The sequence below is a fragment of the Hipposideros armiger genome, unplaced genomic scaffold, assembly GCF_001890085.2.
Source record: "Hipposideros armiger isolate ML-2016 unplaced genomic scaffold, ASM189008v1 scaffold_0, whole genome shotgun sequence".
Classification (NCBI taxonomy): Eukaryota; Metazoa; Chordata; class Mammalia; order Chiroptera; family Hipposideridae; genus Hipposideros; species Hipposideros armiger.
In genome coordinates, this window is record NW_017731350.1 from 4,518,744 (window position 1) to 4,540,085 (window position 21,342).

At 36.9% G+C, this 21,342-nt stretch overlaps 2 protein-coding genes across 6 annotated transcripts in view; one reads left to right on the forward strand and one right to left on the reverse strand.

The window, feature by feature from the left end:
• Window positions 1-12,591, reverse strand: part of LOC109391531 (serine/arginine repetitive matrix protein 1-like) — a 120,742-nt gene extending 108,151 nt beyond the window's left edge. The window contains exon 1 of the mRNA XM_019659171.1: window positions 12,420-12,591. Within this exon, the coding sequence (XP_019514716.1) occupies window positions 12,420-12,591 (172 nt within the window). The remainder of the gene's footprint in view (window positions 1-12,419) is intronic.
• ITSN2 (intersectin 2) overlaps window positions 1-21,342 on the forward strand; it is a 118,303-nt gene that overhangs the window by 3,835 nt on the left and 93,126 nt on the right. For 3 of the 5 annotated variants that reach the window (XM_019647845.1, XM_019647988.1, XM_019647915.1), the window contains exons 2-3: window positions 12,633-12,696; window positions 14,653-14,754. In XM_019647845.1, the coding sequence (XP_019503390.1) occupies window positions 12,666-12,696; window positions 14,653-14,754 (133 nt within the window). In that variant the 5' untranslated portion in view covers window positions 12,633-12,665. The remainder of the gene's footprint in view (window positions 1-12,632; window positions 12,697-14,652; window positions 14,755-21,342) is intronic. The other 2 variants (XM_019648077.1, XM_019648160.1) reach the window with 1 other exon arrangement.

A 21,342-nucleotide genomic window follows, 5' to 3' on the forward strand; every position in this document is an offset into this window, starting at 1 on the left:
CACACACACACACACACACACACACACACACACACACAATGGAATATTGTTCAGCAATGAAAAAGAATGGAATCTTGCCATTTGCAACAACATGGATGGACCTAGAGGTTATTAATACGCTAAGTGTATTAAATCAGAGAAAGACAAATACCGTATAATCTTCTATGTATTGTAGAATCTAAAAAAAAAATGAATGAATAAACAAAACAAAACAGAAACAGATTCCCATATAGAGAAGAAGTTGATGGTTGCCAGTGGGCAGGAGGTGGAAGGATGGGAATTTAAAAACAAAGAAGTCTAGGACCCCTGAAATTTAAAGAATTCAAATTGGTGAAGAGAATTTGTAAACTGGTAATTTGAAGTGTTTGGGGAAGTGAGACTTTGCTTTGGTGAGGTGTTACTGTTTGGTGATAGATATTATCTTGGACACATTGTTGGTTTTAATGTGACTAATTCCATGTCAGAATATCTTTTTATTCTTTTCTGGTAATTTTTCTCCCTGTCAGAACTTGGAGTTTGCTTTTAAAATTCTCATTCCACATTTATTGTATATTAATTTTCTCGGATGATTGGGATGTTCTGTTTAAGAGCATTATTTTTTGCTGTATTGAAAGCATGTGTGGCTTACAGTAACTGAAATGTATTAATATTTAAAAAAAAACAAACAACAACTTTAAGTTGGCCTGATAGGATAGGAGTGGATGCATGCTTTTCTATCCGTTGGCTACTAGTTGGATTTTCTTTCCTCTACTTTCTTGTTCTCTCTGTGTTTTGGTTGAGATTGAAAACTGCCAGGCACAGACAGAAGCTCAGCAAGCCCTGCTGGGGTGTGGCATCAGTTTGGAAGCCAGTCTCTTCTGGCCTCGGCCATAGGGTGTGCGTGGAGGAGTGTACTTTTCCTCTGCGGGTTTTAGCATTGGATGTAGCATGGCTCGATTTGAGACGAGATTTGTAATTTCAGTTTAATGTTTTAGGTAAAACAGACTTGTTATTTAATATTGTTTATAATAGACTAAAACATTGCAAGGGTGAGGCTCTGGGTGACATTGGCTATTGGGTCAAAAGATGGTGTAATATAATACAAAAATATATTTGATCTTTGTCCCTGGTTCCTGGCACAGAACTCTTAAAACCTTTCGAATTTCCTGATAGGAGTGTCTTATTCATAATGAGTCCCTTTCCATCACACCTGGGTTTATGCTAATCAGGTGACCTAGCGTGGCACCCCTGTAGGCCGGCCAACCAGACAGACCAAGAGATTAGAATTGAAACTTTCAGCCCCACCAACTGAACTCCAGGAAGGGAGGTGGTGGCTGGAGATGGAGTGCTATAAAAACTAGAACAATTCCGAGAGCCTTCCAGGTTGAGGTGTTGGGAGGGTAGCATGCCTGGAGCGGGCATGGACGCTTCATGCCCTGCCCCCCAAACCTTGCCCTGAGCATCTCTTCCATTTGGCTCTTTCTGAGTTGTATCCTTTATATTAAACTAGTAAATGTACGTAAACTGTTTTCCTGAATTTTGTGAGCTTTTCTAGCAAATTATCAAACCTGAGGAGGGGGTTATCAGAACTCCCCAATTTATAGCCAGTTGGTCAGAAGATGGCCCAAGACCTGCAAATGGTGTCTAAAGTGGGGGCATTCTTGTGGGCCTGAGGTTTAACCTGTGGGGACCGCAATAGCTTCAGGTAGTTAGTGTCAGAATTGACGTGAACTGTCAGAATTGACGTGAACTGTCCTATTGGCATCGGAGAAGTGGTGTCAGAGAGAATACCCCCGAGATGGCATTCTGGTTTGTGAAAAACAAGCTGTAAATTGCCTGTAGACTTCTCTTTATTGAATTACTAAGGTCTTAACATTTATCTATCTGTTTTTAATTGTTTGACATTTTGGTATATGTGGTTTATATGAGATTAAAAATTTAAAAGCCCAGAAAGTAGCAACAATAACAAAACTTGGAAAATAGAGAAGAGAAAAAAAAATTCACTCAAATCCTCCTACCTAGGTCAACTACTTTTAGCATATTAATGCTTTTTAATCAGGATATATATACACATGCACACACATGTGCACATATATATGTACACACGTGTGTGTGAGTATACATGCATATAGCATTTTTACGTAGTTGTAATCTTAGTGTAGTTTTTGTTTACTCATTAAATGGAAGATTTTTTTCAGTTTTCATAATTTTCATGAGTTTTAATGGCTGTGTTATTTATCTAGTAGATAGACAATGACTTGTTAGCCACATTGCTGATTGCAGATGTTTAGGTTGTTTCAAGTTTTTTGCTATTTATTATAAATAAAACTGTGATGAATATTGTTATTTAATTAGTGTATATTAAACATTTACTCTGCCAAACTATTAGGTGCTGGATTTACAAAGATAAGTTCTTCCCCCTCAAGAGGTTTTCTTCTAATCCATGACATGTGCATATATAATTTTGAATATTTGCATCCATATTCTAGAATTTTGTATCTTTTTAAAAATTTACATTATATCATAAACATTACCTATCTACTGTAGTCTTAAAATCATCATTTGTAATAGATGTGTAGTATTTTGAGCTTTATTTTCTTGTTCTTTTCTCTATTAGATAAATTACCTTATTTATATTTTTTCTGATATTGATGACACTGTGATATGCATCTTTGCATTATATTTTCCTTCATTGGACTGTTTTCTTAAGATAAATTCCTATAAATGGACCAAGTGAGTATTTTGTTTGGATAAATGTTGCCAAATTTAGAGGCACATGTTTTACTTTTACTCTGTCTCAAGCCTTCTACTTCTGTGGTATTTGCTTTTTCAGAAAAATTGATATACTTAATTTTTTTTAACAGTTTTAAATGTACAGAAAATTTGAGCTGATAGTACAGAGTTTCCCATCTACCCCTCCACCCAGTTTCTCCTATCGTTAACATCTTACTTAATGTGGTACATTTGTTACAATTATTGAACCAATAATAATGCATTATTATTAACTAAAGTCCATGCTTTCCTCAGTTTTCCTTAGTTTTTACCTAATGTCCTTTTTCTGTTCCAGGATCCCATCTAGGAAACCACGTTACGTTTAGTTTTCACGGCTCCTTAGGCTCCTCTTGGTTGTGACAGTTACTCAAGACTTTCCTAGGTTTTGATGACTTTGACATTTTTAAGCGGTACTGGTTAGGTATATAACAAGATGCTCCCCTATTGGAATTTGTCTTATGTTTTTGTTGTGAGACAAACAACCGTGGACTGGGCAGGCAAATTAACCAAACATGTCCATTATAATATAAATTTACCAAAATGAATAGGTTTCTTATATACCAAAAATATATAAAATTAATATGTCATTCTTACTATAATCATGAAATACCTACAAGTAAATGAGACAGGAGCAGGATTCTACTGAGGGACACGAAAGAAATAATTGAATAAACGTTCTTGAACAAGAAAAGCCAGTGTTGTACAATGTCAACTGTATTTAAACTGATTCATTAATACAATGTTATTCCAAATAAAATTCAACAATTATTTTTCTGAAATTTAATAGATGATTAAGTTTAGTGAAAAAGTAAGCATCTGAGAAGAGTCAGGAAAATTCTGTAAAAATATGATAGTGGGTAGATAAGGATTTGCATAATCTAACACTGTGGTAATTAGTACTCTAAAAGTATACAGAAAGATCCACAAAACAGAAACAAATCTAGGCTAATATGTAAGCAGTGTATAAGAAAAGAGATGCATTTTAGACATTGGAAAAAGCTGAATTATTTTGTAAATGGTCTTAGAACAACTGCTAAGCATTGTTAGTGGTGATAGTGGTAGAAGAGTGGAGAAAACAATTTAGACTCATAACTATCTCTCTACTCCAACATAAAAATCCAGAGAGATCAAATATGTAAATTTTTAAAAAAGTAATATAGGGACTAGAAGAAAATATAGGTCAGTTTTCTAATGTGAAACCTGGTATGAGACAGGCCTTTCTTATCATGATAGGATACTCAGTAGTCATACAGAAAAAGATTGACAAATTTTCGTATAAAAATGAAGTTGGTATAATAAAAAGCTGCCTTAAAATTTAAAGGCAACAAACTGGATAAAGCATGTACCACATATGTTACAAGCCTGGGAGACAGAAGAGTGTGAAATGGTCATCCAGGTGATGGGGAGAGCAAATGGATTGGGGAAATGTGGCCTTCCCCGGTAGCACTTAGGGTCCTCTTGAGTTAGTGGTCAGGAATTTTAAAGTGAAACCAGTGAGCAACTTCCTTTGTATAGTCATGAAATAAGTAGAGAATTGGATTGATTCAGGATTAGGATTTTGCCAGATGTGTAGCATGCAGAGAGAGGAGAGTGATATTGAGGATGTATGTAAGAATTACTTACAAAAGTGAATTGTGGTATTTAATTTGGGTAAGGAGGAATATTAAGATAGAAGGAGGAGGATGTGAGGATATAAGGAAGAATGGGGGACAGTGAAAAGTTGATAAAACCAATAGTTTGTAAGTCTTGGTAGAGTTGAATTGTTGGAGTCAGGGAACTAGAGCGAGTGAGTGGGCTGTTGAGATAGATGCTGTGAAGGAGGAATGGGAAGGTTAGAAAGATTACAGAGTACAGTTATTGGTAATAAGAAGACCTACGGTGTGACCTGGGAGTGGGTGGCGAAGATAAGATGGAGGGTAAGATTTTTGGAACACAGGAGGTTAAAGACTTAGAGGCCAGAATATGGGCAGGATCATCTGTGTGGATAATAACATCACTAAGAATCATTATGGGAATAATTTTGGAAAGGTGATCGGTCAGCCAGACGTTCAAGTCAGAAAGGAATTACTCCGGTGATTGTAGGGGAGACAGTGAAGGAGGAGAGCCAGTGGTCAAGTCAGACACGTGAATATCAAGCTAGTTTTCTTTTTCAACTTACGTTATGAAAAACGTAAAACATGCAAAAGTTGAAAGTACAGTGAGCACTTATTTCTTATTTGCTTTCATTTACCCATCTACTTTTTAATTTAATGTATTTTTGTGGGAGCATTAATTCTTTTTGGAATAAGGCAGGCTATAAACGAGTATATTTCCAAATTTCTTTTCTGAAACATTGTCATGCTAATTTACATTTGTATCAGTTAGGTATTAATACAGTACTTATTTTTACAGCTGTTGTTATATAGTTCCTTGCATTATTAGTTCTTTAATATTTCATGTGAGTAAGCTGCCACCTGTTTTTCCAGACCACATTACTCATTCTGCTTTTGCGTGTCTAGAATGTTTTCTTCCCACACTCATTCATTTAATAAATGTTTTGATGTATAAGGCATAAGTTAATTTGAACACAAACTGAAATGCACAGATCTGGTTGATTCATGGGAATTGATTTGCATGTGACCTTCTCTGTTCTTGGTTTGAAGAGGAGAGAAATTTGTGCTTAGGTACCTGGGGGCCCAGGAGATCAAAGAGTCTGTTTTCAGCCCTGACCTTTGGACTGTTGTCTGGGACCAAGGAAAAGAGAGAAAGAGGGGTTATAAAGAAAAGCTGTACTTGCTCAACTGTTTTTTCTTATGCTTCCAAACTTTTGTATATCTTTATTCATCCTTACTCTCTTTCCTGTCCTTTATTCCCAGAGCCAGAAATGTCTGTTCTGGTTCTACCTGTGTACTCTAGAGCTGGCTACTTGACTTTCTCTGGACCCTAACTTTCATTAGATAACCTCCTTTCCTTCTCCCTTTTGGAAATTAAATCTCCTCTTCCTCTAAAAATAGTTTTGTTCTCCCATCTACAAAGTGTAAAGCCGGATAACCTTGCCTGTTTCCTGAGGCCTCTTATCTCTCCTCTCACCCTTTCTTCCTCTTCCTTTACAATGTACTTCTTGAGTCACCTACACTTCACCTTCCATTTATGGCCTAATCTGCTGCAGTTAGACTTTTATAGCCAGTTCACTGTACTCACTACAGATAGCCAAAACTAATGGCTTAATCGGGACTTCTGTGACACTTAGCAGTTATGACCATTATCTCCTTGAAACTCTTAACTCCATATCCTGATTTCTCTCCCTTTTCTCAACCTCTGTTCTGATTGTTCTCCTTCTATTTCCTATACATGCTTTCCACGTAATTTTTCTCTAATCATTCTCTCGTAGAACTGACTTTGATTTCCTTGGGAATCAGATGAGGAACATTTTCCACAACTAATCAGCAAGTTTGGAGAGTTGGCTCTGTGTATGTGGCACGTGGAGTAGAGGAGGGACTGGAACAAGTTATATAAGATATGCCTTCAGGAACTTGATTATCTGGCTTTTGAATGTCAGACCTTCAGTCAAATTTATTTAAACCAATATTTAACCAACATGATGCGAAGTATAATCGAAAAACCCAAGTCTTCCTCCCCACCCCACTATACAGCCTTCAGAATTCAATGGGAAATAAACCTTTATCTCTAAAAGTATGCTTTAAAAAAAGAAAAAGTTACAGAAGGGCCAAGTTGCAAGGGACAATTTAGTCTAAAATCCACAGCGCTGATGCCTGCAGGGTTTTAAGGAAAAAGTTTGGAGCCTGCTCTGCTTTCTTAACCAGTTTCCTTTGTACATATTCAATCCAACATTGCTTCTCTCCATGCTTCCTTTGCTTTGGGATATATATATATATATATCTCCCAACCATATTATTCATTTGCCCAATTCGTTTGTTGAGCAAATATTTATTGAGCATTTTCTCTGGGAGATCTGGTTTAGGCACTAGGCATAGAGGTCTGTGCCCAGAACAAGTAAAGCAGGCAAACATGTGAAATGTGAACTTGGACTACAGTATGATAAATGCAGTTATTGTGGGATGAACAAGTGTTATGGACATACCTAGGAGATAGAGACTTAACTATCTCGGAGGACAGAAGCCTTTCAAAGAAGAGATGACATTCGAGTTGGGAGTTGAAGAATGATAAGAAAGTGGTGACTGTGACAGAGGGAACAGCTCTTTGCAAGGGAATAAGGGAATGAAAAAAGCATCAAAAAAGTACTTAAGACATCTGAGTCAAGGGGAAGTGTCTAGACACCAATGTGGTAAAGTAGATTGAGGTGAGATTCTGGAAGGTGCCATATTTTATACTAAGAAGTTTGGGCTTGAACTTTTAATCAGTTGAGGAATTTAAGCAGGAGAGGGGCATTAGGGAGTGTTTTGGAAAAAAGCTCTGTGGAAGGGTCTGTTAACCAAAAAATAAAAGCTCCAAATGAGAGGCAACAGACATTTATTTGAGATCAAAGAATAGCTATTTGGGAAACAACGATTCAGGCAGAAGCCTAAATAATGTTCTGATTAGGAGACAAAGGCAAAAGGTATTTATGAGAAAGGGAAGGGGAACAATTACATCAGTAGAAGGAAGGCATTTCTGTTGGTGCAGATAAGGTAACATAGTGATGCCAATTCCATATGTTTTAAATTTTCAGTCTGATAGTCATCAGTCACCGGTAGTCATACCTGCTTTCTTGTTATCCTTTTTAAAAATTAAAATTTTTTTTCAATTACCATTGACATACAATATTATATTAGTTTCAGGTGTACAGCATAGTGATTAGACATTTATATAATTTATTAAGTGATTCCCCCTGATAAGCCTACTACCCAGTCTGACACTATACATAGTTATTACAATAGTATTGATTATATTTGCAAACAGTTCTTTGGGGCACAATGTTGCTTTGGGTCCAGTCCAAATGTTATTTGCCCTGTTTTAATATTCTATAGATTTGAGGCATAAGATGTGCAAGGCAGGTCCTCTGGGATGGTAGCTCTGGTTCCATTTTTAAAGTGCCTCTGCTTGTTGTTTTATAGGTCTCAAGGCAGGAAGGAGTTCATGCCCTAATTCACATAATGACCTTTAGAGTCACCATAGGCCTTAGAATCTGTAGAATTATTCATAGTAAATTTCCCAGGTTATATGATCATGGAAGTTGGGAAACTTTTAAAAACAGAGCGTTGGACATTAAGTCATGTGGCTTATTAGAACCAGTTTTGCTACTGACTAGCTAGCTACATGAGCTCATACAAGTCTCATAGTTTTAACATCTTGAAAATTAAGGGGTTTGGACTAAATAATTATTGCAATTCTTTCCTTCTATAATTCCATGCTTCTAAACAAAAAATCCAACCTTTAATTGAGCTACTTTTTACTTATAATGGTTACATTTTTTTCCCTCTGGGTCTCATTGACCCTTTGTAGAAGGAAGATTTCCTACTCCTATTCAAGTGTTTCTACTTTTCTCTGCCTTAGCATGAATATATTTCCCACATATTCCAAATTGCATTTGGATTGTATTAAATCAGAGCAGTCGTCTTTGCCTTATGCCTACTTTCTACCATGCATATCTTCTTGGTTCTTAAAAAGCTAAGTAACAATGCCAGTTCTCCATTAATTTATAATGAGCAGGAAAATCTCCATATGAATATTCTAAAACCATAGGTAATTGACAGAGTAACTAAATTATATGATAACTGCAAACTGCCAAGATTGTCCATCATTACATGTTACCCCCTCTAAGGAGTAAAGAGGTGTTTGTTGGATGCTGACTTAAAGCACACATGTCTAAAACAGGCATCAGGCATGTAACTGGGGGAAATGCTGCTTACCTGTTTCTTCCTCTCAAAGGGTTATACCAGGAGGGAAGAAATAATTAGCACTCCCTCATTTATGTATGTGATTGATGTAGACTTATGTGTTGTAGGTTGTCTCTGGCTTGTTTTTTTTCTCTCCTACAAGTACAGCAGCGTGAAGTTGAGCTGCTGCTTGCAGGAATCTATGACCCGCTCATCATTAATTATTGTCCCCATTTAAGAGAAGAAGAGGCAGATAAAGCCCACGGGTAGTTTAGGCTTTAGAATTAGACAGATTTGGGAGTGCATGCTGGCGTCATCACTTACTGAATTTAAGCAAGTAATTTAACCTTTCAGTTTCTTCATGTGTGAAATGAGTACAATATCATCAGCCTTGCAGGGATATTGTGAGGATTATTAGTATTATCAAAGGTATCCAGCAGTATCTGCTACCTAGTAAACTAGTCTACAATCTCCTCTGTGTCTGAGGCTCCTTGTATAGAATGTAGGACATACTAGATTCTCAATGAATATTGAGCATGACAAATAGCAACTAAGCACTTAGTAAATGGTAACTGTTATGATTACATAAAATAAAACATGATTTTTTTTAAAAAGTAAAATGTATATTACATTTTTCAAATCTTCAATTGTTATTTCTCTGTGAGTACTACTGTGCAAGTAGATAAGTAGAATCGTTAAACATGAGGTAATCCTACAGCAGGACAGAGACCGTTGATGTAAACAACAGATATGAAATGGTGCGCTTTGAAAGCACACCGTTACGTCACCACATTCAGATGTTACCACTGTCCATCAAGTGTTCCATGCATACATCCATGTATCCATGTTCTAATATGGCACCTGCGTGCCTGGGTGGCTAAATCCCAGGTACCAGGTGAAGAAGGTCCTGGAATACCAGTACCTTCAGCTTCACTGAAGAGGTTTGTCCTTCCTGCCCATTATATTATTTGATTTATTCTTTGATTTTATTTCAGGATTATACTTGTGATTATTAAGCATCTATTATGTAGCGTTCTGTTGTATTTACATAATACACGAGGACTAGCCAGAGGTCCTAGATAGATGATCTGTAAGTTTTAGACTTAGATCTAACGAATTAAGGCTTTGTGACTGTGGGATCCTATTCCTTATGTCCTTTGTAAGTCTGTGCTTTCTCTCCCAGCTATCTTTAGTAATTCACATGTTTTTATGCAGTTATAAAATGCTTTGTAGGTAATGCTTTTGGAAGATTTTTCTCCCACATTTAAAAACTACCTCTCAGGCCAATCGGGTGGCTCAGTTGGTTAGAGCGTGAGCTCTGAGCAACAGGGTCGTCAGTTTGACTCCCACATGGGCCAGTGAGCTTGCCTGAGCTGAGCTGCTGCTAAGCTGCCAACAGGCAGCTGGATGGCTAAGTTGGTAAGAGTGTGTGCTGTTAACAAGGTTGCCGGTTTGACTCCCATATGGGATGATGGGCTGTGCCCCTCCCCCCTGTCACCTTCCCAGCCCCCCACAACTAGATTGAAAGTGGCAACTGGACTTGGAGCTGATGGGTCCTAGAAAAACACAGTGTTCCCTTCCCCAATTCCCAACACTGTTCCCTTCCCCAATTCCCCAATAAAATCTTAAAAAACAAAACAAAACAAAAAAAACCTCTCAGTTACAGAGACCTAATAAAATAGGGGCTCTTGCTACTGCATATCTGTAAGTAAATAGTTTCTTTACAGGCATATAGCTTATTTTGGTTTAACATTACTTATGATAATTTAAAATTGGGGAAGTAAAAATATTATGCTTGTTTGTAGAATTTCTATATTTGAGGAAGTTGTAGTCATAACTTGATTTATAAGACTTCCTTCTGTGTTGTTTTTTTAGCTGGTGACACCGCAGTTCACCCAGTCTCACAAACTGTAATTCTGGAAGTTGTCTCTTTGAGTTTTTTTACCCCATAATCATTTATATCTACACAGTCCCTGAGTGCTACCTGTTTTAAACCATTCATTGCTTCTCCAGTTCATCCCATCCTCTCTGTTTCTGCTGCCGAGGTTCTAGATTAGCTACCAAATAATTGTTCTCATCTCTTCCCTAACATCTCCCTGCTTCAGGCTTGCCCTTTTCTTCACTATTGATTGTCTTAAGTGAAATCTGTCCCTCTTCTCAAAACCTTTTAAAACTCCTGGTCAGCCCTAGGTTCAAGTCCAATGTTCTTAACAGTATAATTATAACTAATTCTTACTTTTTAAAGCTCAACACAATACCTCCTCGAGGAGTTCTTATCCGTCCCATCCCTGTTCACATTACCTTTTGAGAAAGGAGTGAAGCAAACCTACTTGTACATGGGCGACATTTTCTCCTACCTAAGAAGAGTATCGTGAGAGGTGAAGTCTGTGTGGTAACAGGTTTAAAGTTCAATTGCAGTAAAGCTTACTAACATCTAATGAATGTGCGTTTTGAGAGGATGGTACATTGTGGTAACATAAAAAAGCTGGGAATCGAAAGAGTCAAATTGGCAGTGCCATTCGAAACATTATTGGGAAAAGAAAATAACAAAACATAAAAAAAGAAAAAACAAACAGAGGGAAACATTATGGGAGGTTTGCCCATGCCTGTTGCCTAGTCCTTGCTTATCTCGGTTGCATAGATGAATGTATCCGACTGTTGCTGCCTGATACCATTAAGCATTGTAATCACAATTAATTCCCTTTGCTCATCGCACAATGCTCACCACACAATGATCTGGTCAAAACTTAGTAGATGATAGTTGGCTTTATAGGAAGAAAAGCTGCGGTTCTGTTAGCTGTTAAATTTCTTGTTGTAAATTAACAAATTGGATTTATATACCAGTTTTTTGTTCATGTGACTCACTTTTGGTGGTTATACTGGTGTAGTCCTGTTTCTCCTGAAGCACACTGAATTCACTAAGATATGGTACCTTGTGAACATTACTTGGCAGCTAGTCAGCCAGGTGTTCCGGTGACACCATCAACCATGATGGGCAGGCAACTCTTTATGCTTTCTTTGTTCAAATGGCTTGTGCAAACATTTTCCCTCCGGCTTCTAAAAATAATATTTAAATGATTTGGGTAAATAGATGAATTACTGAGTGCTTTTAATGTAGTACTGTTTTTCTGCCATGCTATACTCCATGGTTTTAATTACTAAGTACATTACTATAAATTTGCTGTGTCTTCTCTCTCCCTAACTGGTCCTACCCTCAAGATTCAAAGAAAAAAAATTGAATTTATTTATAGTAAAATAATGAGTTAAGGGTTCAAAATTATATTGCACAGTCCCTTCCTGGACACCTAGAAAGCCATTATTGAAAACCCACTATGTCTTAAGCAGTGTACTGAATTTTATTTAAACTTTGAAAAATATTCCTGCAACGTATTTTTACAGATGAGCAATCTGAGACTCACAAAGTTTAAATAACTCTTCCATGGTTACAGCTAGGAAAATAGCAGAGTTGGGATTTAAACCCAGAGCTGTTAATTTCCAAATTTCCTTCTCTTCAAGTGCAGGGCACTTGCCCAGCAAAATTAATTATGTTTAAATAAACATATATATTTTAATAATTACCTTTAGACCATTTTTATAAACCTGTAGAACTTGATTAAATAGCTGTGTTACATTTATTTTGGATATTTTTCTTTGGAGATTATTTTTTAAAAGAAGAGTATTATGAGTTTCATTGTTATTGTGCGTTTAACTTACACAGTTTTCTGTGAAATAAATTCTTGCCTACTTATAGCAACTTTCTTCTTTCCCCAATTAGTTTCTACAAAATTGGTTCACACCAAGGGTTTCTTTATTCAATATTTGCTAATAGATATGTGACTGTTTTTCTTTTACCGGGTTCCATTTTAAAGGCAGAACCATGATCCACAAAACCTCTTATCTTCCCCAAATGTAAATTCTGCCAGTTCAGCAGCAGCAGAAGCTCTGCATTGTTTTCTGTTGGAAGTGTGAGCTGAAGAGCACAGACATTCCCCCTGCTTAGTGAGTGCACTAAGCTGTGATCCATCCTTGTTGTATTATTAATGGCTCAATGTTTTTGCGTTGCAGATGGCTGAGAGCTAGCAAGGAAAGTTCAGGACCATGATGGCTCAATTTCCCACAGCTATGAATGGTAAGCAGCTTTGTGCTTGTGGCAAGATAAAGAGGTTATGGGATTTTTTTTTTTGTAGAGGTTATAAAATATTCTCTTATATATTTTTCTTCAAGCTTATAAATGCAAAACTTACAGTATTTTTGTTGAAAATATTTGGGTAGTTTATTTCAAAATGCTGCATATAGCTTCTACTAGAATATTATGCAGTAAACCATGCAACTCAGTAGAAGCGTGTTCTGCAGCAGCATCTGAAGTATGTGCTTGCCTTTGAGCAACTAAGGGTAACCTAAAGCTATGTTATGTTTCATGTATAAAACTAGAGGAGAAAAGGCAGCGTGCTATAAGGTGAAGAATGTTAAAGGTATTTTTGATGGAATGATTATAAACTGATTAAGCCAATAAAGATTCATTTAGTAATATACATAAAAAATTTGTTTTCCTTTTATAAAGGATTATGTATGTCAATACATATCATTGTTCAATAGGAAGCGTTTTAAAAGAAAATGTTTAACTTCAATAATAAAAAGCTTTTAAAGCTTTTTTTCTGATTTTAGTTTTAATTCATTTCCCAAGTACAAATTAACCACCCTTAGTAAATATTAAGTTATTGTGTATGTCATTTAGAATTATTAATAATTGGAGTTTGCAGGGTCTGCCCACATCTGCGTGGGTTTGCTTAGGGACTCCGGTCTCTTCCCACATCCTAAAGACGTACATGTTAGGTGAATTGGCGTGTCTACATTGTCCCAATGTGAGTGTGTGAGTGGCCCTGTGATAGAAGGGCACCCTGTCCAGGATGAGTCCTGCCTTTTGCCCTGAGCTGCCAAATGGGCTCTGGCCACCCATGACCCTGAACTGGAATAAGCAAGTTGGAAAAGAATTCCCTTACTTGTTTTTATTCATCTTTCTTAAATGTATGGATACTCAAATTTATTTCATTGTTTAATATTAGATGTGTTTTATGTCTTTATTTATAATTTTGACGACAGTTTTGTGACCAGAAATATGGTGTAGGAACTTAACTCTTGTTTGTATCGATTAGCCAGTGGTAACACTGGTTTCATTACACATTGTTTCACTTAAGTCAGTTTCGAAGAATGTATCGATGACTTATTTAGATGACTTACTTAAGTGAGGACTTACTGTACCTGCCCAGTCTTGCTTCATTTTGTTTCTTCCCTTTCCTAAACATTTATGGATCACTTTGTGGCTCATTGCATTATATGTAAAAGAATAAAATTGGAAACAAATGAAGTGTTCAATACTCTCAAAAAATGAGTACTTGAATAATTGTCCAAAATGTTGGACAATTAATTTAGGAGGAGTAGTAGTATATAGAACTAGAGATAGAAGTTTTTTTAAACTTCCGAAGAATTGCTAGCCAATGCAGACTGTGGTAACCTCCTAGTTAGTTTATAAAGTAGCTAACAGTTGAAGATAATCTTGTACATATATCTAATTTAAGTCCAATTCAGGGTTAAAGATTTTATTGAAAGAAATATCCATGTATAGCACAAAACCTTCAAAAGCAGTGTTTACTCCTCTAGTATCTCCTCAGTTATAGATTATGTTAATTTTTTAAAGCCCAGTACTCTTGGAACTTGTCTCTTAAGTGCCCTAGACCAAATTGTTTGTTAAAATGCTTCTGATATAGCCCTCAGATTTTGCCATGTCTACTTCATCATCCTGAAACTAACCACAGACTTTTTAGACTTTGGCTCTTACAGAGCTGTGCTAATATAGTAGCTACATGTGGCTATTTCAATTTCAATTTCAATTAATAAAAATGAAATAAAATTACAAATTCCGTTTCTCAGTCACACAGCACATTTTAAGTGCTCAAAGCCAGACGTGGCTAGTGGCTACTATATTGGACAATGCAGATACAGAACATTTACATCATCTCAAAAAGTTCTATGCACAGATATTCTTTTCTTAGTCTCTTTGATGCTTCACTTCTCATCTCCTTAACAGAGCTGAAAAAGATCAGTGCATCATATTTTTCCACTTGTGACTCTCCTTCTGGTGTCTTCTGCACCAGCAGAACCATCCTTGCCAAAGCCTTCTTTAATCATGGTAGGTTTGCTTTCTGCTTTTCAAAACCTCAATGAACTTGTGAATACAGAGAGTATGATCTGTGAGCAATCAGGCGACAGGCAGTAGGCTACTTCACAGACATGTCGCTAGCAGGTGATATTGTAGTGTAATGTAGCTTGTTTCAACCTCAACACTGTGCAGGTTTGAGGGCTGGTGAACTGAGTAAGATGCTCTGAAGCCTGTGACAGTGGCTGTATCCAAAATCTGGAAGAGGGAAGGAGGAAGGAGAGAGGCAGGAACAGCTCATGGCTCTAGCAGGGAAAGGAAATGCCATTTTATTGTAGAGCTTTATTACCTTTTTGGAATTGTAGAGCTCGTTACTCTTTACAACTGTGTAATTAAGGAATTTTGGTTAAACTGGGCCTGTAGAATCAGTGCTGTACTTTATAACAACCCAAGCATTTATAGTCAAGTCCGCACAATTAAGGCTTTACTTCTGCCTCGACCAGTATTCCAGTTGTGTTGTAGAGATTTGAGTTAGCACTGGTTCAACACATTATTTGACTATTATTTTGAACTGGAAAAATATACCAATGAAGATTTTGGGTATCATTTAATTTTTGCAGCATATAAAAGTGGATATAACATGTCTGAATCATGCACATTCAGAAGTATGTGTTAGAATACTGCTGTGCCACTACCCAGCTATGTGACTTGACCTTGTGGAACTTGTTTCTTTGTGTGTGTGTGTGTGTGTGTGTGTGTGTGTGTGTGTGTGTATGTGTATGTGTGTATGTGTATGTGTATGTGTGTATGTGTATGTGGAACTTGTTTCTTTGTGTGTGTGTGTGTGTGTGTGTGTGTGTATGTGTATGTGTGTATGTGTGTACCATACATACCTATGCATAGACATATGTATATGTATGTCTATCTGTATATGTAAAACAGGAGTGGCATTACTTACTTGGGGTCTAGTGGATGCTCTGTAAATGTGTATTTTTCCTTCTCCATAGACCATAAGAACATGTCTGATGAAGCCAGTAGGTGAGGAGATGAGAATAAGCAACAGAAATCTTTATGAAAATACCACATTCTCAATTCAGTGATGAGTTGGGGAAGTGGATAGAATTTTAATACATTTCTTTTTTCTTTTTCAAAAATTTTATTGGGGAATTGGGGGAGGGGAACAGACTAGTTGCTGTCCTTTTGTTCTTCAGTCTAGTTGTGGAGGACGTTGCTTCACTGGCCCATGTTGGTATTATCATTGTGCTTTTCCCAGGTGAGGCAGTCGCTCACCAGCCATTGGACGTTCCACTTATGGCGGCTCACAGCAGCTCGCAAAAGCTCACGCCAGCCCCACTACAGCCTACACCATTGCCAGCGACTCACGGCAGCCCAGCTCCAGGTTGAGCTGCCGTTCAGCATCTTAGCTGTGGAGGGTAGTGTCACTGGCCCTCATATGTGGGATCCGAACCGGGGCCCTCTGGCGTCCCAAGCCAGTTCTTAACCATCGTACCACTCAGCCAGCCCTGAGGAGTCCAGATTTGATAAATATTTGTACACTACTTAAAAATTATTCCTTGTCATAATGCTTTAGAACATTTTTATTCTGTAAGTTACATTAATCATGATAGTTAATCATGATTGTTGCGTGTGATTCTTTTGGCTAGTGGAATCCATTAAATATTAAAAAGTCTATGAGTTCCTTTAAGGGGTTCATTTTATTCACCTTTGTACCCCCAGCCTTTACACACACTGTTGCCCCATAAATATTTGTTGGATGAATGTATGTGAAGGTGTCAAGGTTGCTGGTTGTCATCCTGAGGAACTAAGCAGTAAACATTATCAGATAGGTTGAGTTAGCCACTATGAAGACAGCTAGCCAAGGAAAGGTGAGGAGATACTAGTATATAAGAAAGCATTAAAATGTGGTAGGATTGAGCGGCAGTCCTTCTTTTGCAGCAGTATTCTTCATAGCCTTAGGATAGCAGCCTGTCACTGCCTGGGGCTATGCAGTGATGTGCATTAGAGCAGCTCAAGCCTTCCTAACCAGACTGTTGGGCTTAAAATAGCCTTACGGTTTCTGACTAAAAAGCCTCACTTTCAGTATTTTCTGGCAAGAGTAGCTTTATCAGAAGGGAAAGAGCCTGAGAAAGATTTTAATGCTCTGACTTCTTAATTATATTGTCCCCTGAGATTGATTTGAGTAAGAAAACTACCGTATTTCTCCATGTATAAGACGCACCTTTTTTCGAAAAATTTGGGGTCTAAAAACTAGGTACGTCTTATACAGTGGTTGTAGATTTCAAATGCCATAGATGGAACTGAGGATGAGGCAATATATGAAGACAGTGATTCGTTATCAGACACAGATGAGGACAAGCTAATGGTTGTGAGTTTTGACAGTGATGAGGAGTTGTATGAATTTTATGATGAATAAAACTTGAGTTCAGTAACTTTAATACATTTTTTTTCAAATTTCGGGCTCCAAAATTAAGGTGCGGCTTATACATGGGAGCGTCTTATACATGGGGAAATAACGGTGATTTATTGAGCACCCTCTTTGTGGCAGGCATGTATTAGATGCTTTATATTTTTATTTTATTTCTAAGTTGGGTTTATTTAGGTATAATTCACCCTTTTAAACATACAATTTGATGAGTTTTGACAAATGTATACAGGCATGTAAAACAGGATATAGAACATTTCATTTCCATCACCTAAAACGTTCCCTCGCGTCCCTGTACTCCGCCCTTAGCCACTGGCCACCATTGATTTCTGTCCCTGTAGTGTTGCCGTTTCCATTTCATATAAATGAAATATACATTGGGCAGCCTTTTATGTATTTGTGGCTTCTTTCACTTAACAAAATACTTTTGGGATTCATTCATATATGTTGTTGCATATATCTTTCTCTTGCTGAGTATTCCATTATATAAATGTGAACCACAGTTTCTTTATCCATTCATCTGCAGAAGACATTAGGATTGTTTCCACATTTTGAAACTTTAGATATAATGTCTAAAGCTGCTATAAGCATCAGAGGACAGATGTTTTATCTGGAAATACGTCTTCGTTTCTTTTGGGTAAATACCCAAGAGCTTATTGCTGGGTTGTGTGGTAAATGTATATTTAACTTCATAAGAAGTTACCAATTGGTTTCAGATTATCTCATTTTGCTTTCCCACCAGCAACTCATGAGAATTTCAGTTGCTCAGCATCTTTGCTCACAGCTTTTTAAAATTTCAGACTTCTGATCGGCATGTAATCATATCTTATTGTTGTTTTAATATGTATTTCCCTGATGATCAATGGTATTGAACATCTTGTTTACGCTTATTTGTCATCCATATATCTTTGATGTGTCTATTCAAATCTTGTCCATTTTTTTAGGGGAGAAGATTGTCTTATTGAGTTGAATAGTTATTCATCTATGTTGAACATTTGTCCTTTATTAAATATATTTTGCAAATATTTTCTTCCAGTCTGTAGCTTATCTTTTTTATTTTCTTAACAGTGTCTTTAAGAGAGCAGAAGTTTTAGATTCCAGTGAAGTCCAATTTGTCAAGAAATTTTAATGGTTTATGCTGTTTTTGTCCTAAAAAGTCATTGGCTAATCCAAAGTGACAAAGAATTTCTTCTTTGCTTTCTTCAAGAAGTTTCTCAGTTTAGCTCTTAAATTTAGATCTGTGATCCATTTAGAGTTCATTTTTGTATATGGCACAAGGTTGAGGGGTTTTTGTTTGTTTAGTTTTGTTTTAAATGTATATGCAGTTCTTTCAGCACTATTTGTTGAAAAGACTATTCTTCCTCTATGGAATTATCTTCAGGTCTTTGTTGAAATCAACAGACAGTATATTTGTGGGTCCTTTAATTATCATCAAAGCAGATAATTTAAGACTGTAATTAAGCCTACATTGGTCTAATCCTGCCTTTAACGTTTATCAACTTTGTTACTTTGGGCAAATTATTAATCTCTCCATGCCCTTGTTTCCTCCTCTGAAAACAGTGATAGTAATAATAATTACCTCATAGAATTCTTGTGAGACTTAGAGTAGAAAAAATGAATTTAACCTCTTAGAAAAGTACCTGACATGTGCTAAGCTTCTTTAATGTTAGCTTTATCATTTTGCCAACTTAATAGATGAAAAATGATATTTAGTGTTATTTAGGGTAGATATATTACAAATTTCACATAATCTTTACAACAACCCTGTGGAGTTACATAATCTTCCTAGCTTATAGAGTTGGTAACTAAGATACAGAGGACGTGAACACCTCACCCATATACATTGGGAGACAGTGTAGTGCAGAGTTTAGGCTACCTGGGTTCTAATCTCAGCTCTGTCACTTACTAGTTATGTGACCTTGAGCAAGTTACTTTACCAATGGGTTTTCGTTTCCTCACTTGTAAAATAAGGATACTAATAGTACCTAATCTAGAAGATAGTGGTGGGAGTCAATGGGTTTCTGCATATGAAGTCGCTGAGAGAGAGTCAGGGCTCAGTAAAGGTGAGCTGCTGCCATCGTTGTCATCCTTTTTGTTGTTATTTATCATCATCATCATTTTTCCAAAGTCTTATAGTAGTAAATCAGTCAGTGGCTGCTCTACTTGCCTTCCTAGTCACAGAAATCGTAACAGGTTAGTTTGTTTGTTTTATGATAAACTGATAAACCAAGTAGGTTTTTTACTGTGTGTGTGGTGTTCATTTATAAAGTGTGTGGGTTTAGCTATTTCAGGTCCTTAGTTCTTCAGTACACCTGTTTCTTCATTGTTGACTCTAATCTTAAAACTTGTCTTTAAGAGACAGTGTTTCTAGATTAAAAAAAAGAAATCCAGTCATTTAGGGCTGAGAAATACTTGTCAAATCAAATCCACCTTAGGTATTTCAAATTATAGTAGGCATGTACATTTCAGTGATATGCATTCCTGGAAATGACTTTGTAAGGTAGGTTTTTGTACAATCTAGGCAGCAAACAAAATTTAGGTATACCTAAACATACTTGGTTTCTTACTGGTCAAAGATGAGTAAACTTGAAAAGGTAGTCAGAAGTGAAGTAGAGATGGTTATTAGCCATGTTGACTGTCTAGAGAGCTCTGAAGACCTCCTTAGAGGGCTGGTATAACCATACGTGAAGGATAGACAGCAAAAAGATTTCTAAGTGACTTGTGTTCCCCCAGGTCCTGACCTTGCCTCTCTTCTTGTTCTCTCTCCCTCTTTTATTCATTCAGATATTTATTTCTCAATCACTTCCAAGTGTTTGCTCTGCACTGGGTACTCTGATGGTTCTGGGGATAGAAAAATAAACACACGGAGCTCCTGTTCTCCAAGTGCTCATAGTCTGGTAGAGCAGATGGGCAGGAAACAAATTCAGCACCTTTCTAAGTGCTCTGAGAAGCATGGAGAAGTCTCTTGAGACTCTAGAGGAGGAAGCAATTAATTTGACCTGCAGGTATCAGCGACCTCCTAGAGGAAGTGACATCTGCCCTGGACCTTGAAAGATAAAGTTTGAAATGGAAAGGGGGCAGTATAAATGGCAGCCCAAGTAAAGGGAACACAGGTCATGGGATGCGAAAGAGGATGTTTTGTACATGGGATTTGTAAGGATTTACTTTTCTGAGATAGGGATATATTACCAGCATTCCTTTTATCCTGGGTTTCTGTTTTATATTGTTTCTTTTCTTGTTAAATATTAAATAAGCTTATAGTAATGTCACAGTTAACATTTTTTCACTTGTTATATAATCAGTGTTCAGAATTTTTTTAAGGTAAAAAAAACAAAAACAAGGGAAAATCTGGTTGCTTTGACATGTGAAAGAGACCCATATTTTTATATTCAAATATCAATTTAGATGCATCTCCTTTACATTTTGGTACTTACTTTTAATGACAAAATAACACTGCTAAACTAAGATAGCTGTCAAAGTAATCAGGGAGCTAACTAATGTGGTATAGTAATCAAGGGCACACATTTGGAGTTATATTCTAAAGTGCAAGAAAATTCTAGCTACAAATGATACTGGCTGTATGGTATAGGCAAGTTATTTAACCTCCCTACGCTTCAGGTTTTTCACCTAGTCCATGAGTTGTTGTAAAAGTTAAATATGATATTATTAACACACTTAGCATGGTTGCTGGCAGCTACTCAGTGAATGGTAGTTGCTGCTTCTGTAATACTAAGTGCTACTGTTATTCTGCTAATGTTGTTAAACTTAAAGAGAGAGAAGGTTGTTTTTCTGAGATAGTTGGTCAAGAGTTGAGAGAGCAGTAGGGTAAAGGGGGTTAAAAAAATCTGTGTATCTGTTTGAGAAAAAGTGAGTGAGGTGAGATTAACTAATCTTTTAACAGGATCGAGTTGAAGAATATAAGTATCACCCTTAGGAGAAAGAGAATTTGCAAGATACTGGGCCACATAATTCACTTTGACAGCTACCAGGTGTTGCCTTTGGACAGCACTGCTGGCTAGCTGTCCAGAGTTGGCTGGACAGGTAAAGGTGGAGCAGGATATCCTGCGGAGGGACAGAAAGAAGAGGAGGAGGCAGTGTGCAACCCTGGTTTGTATGGCACAGTGTTTCTCAACGCTGGCTGCACAAAAGAATCACCTGGAGAGCTTTTTTTTTTTTTT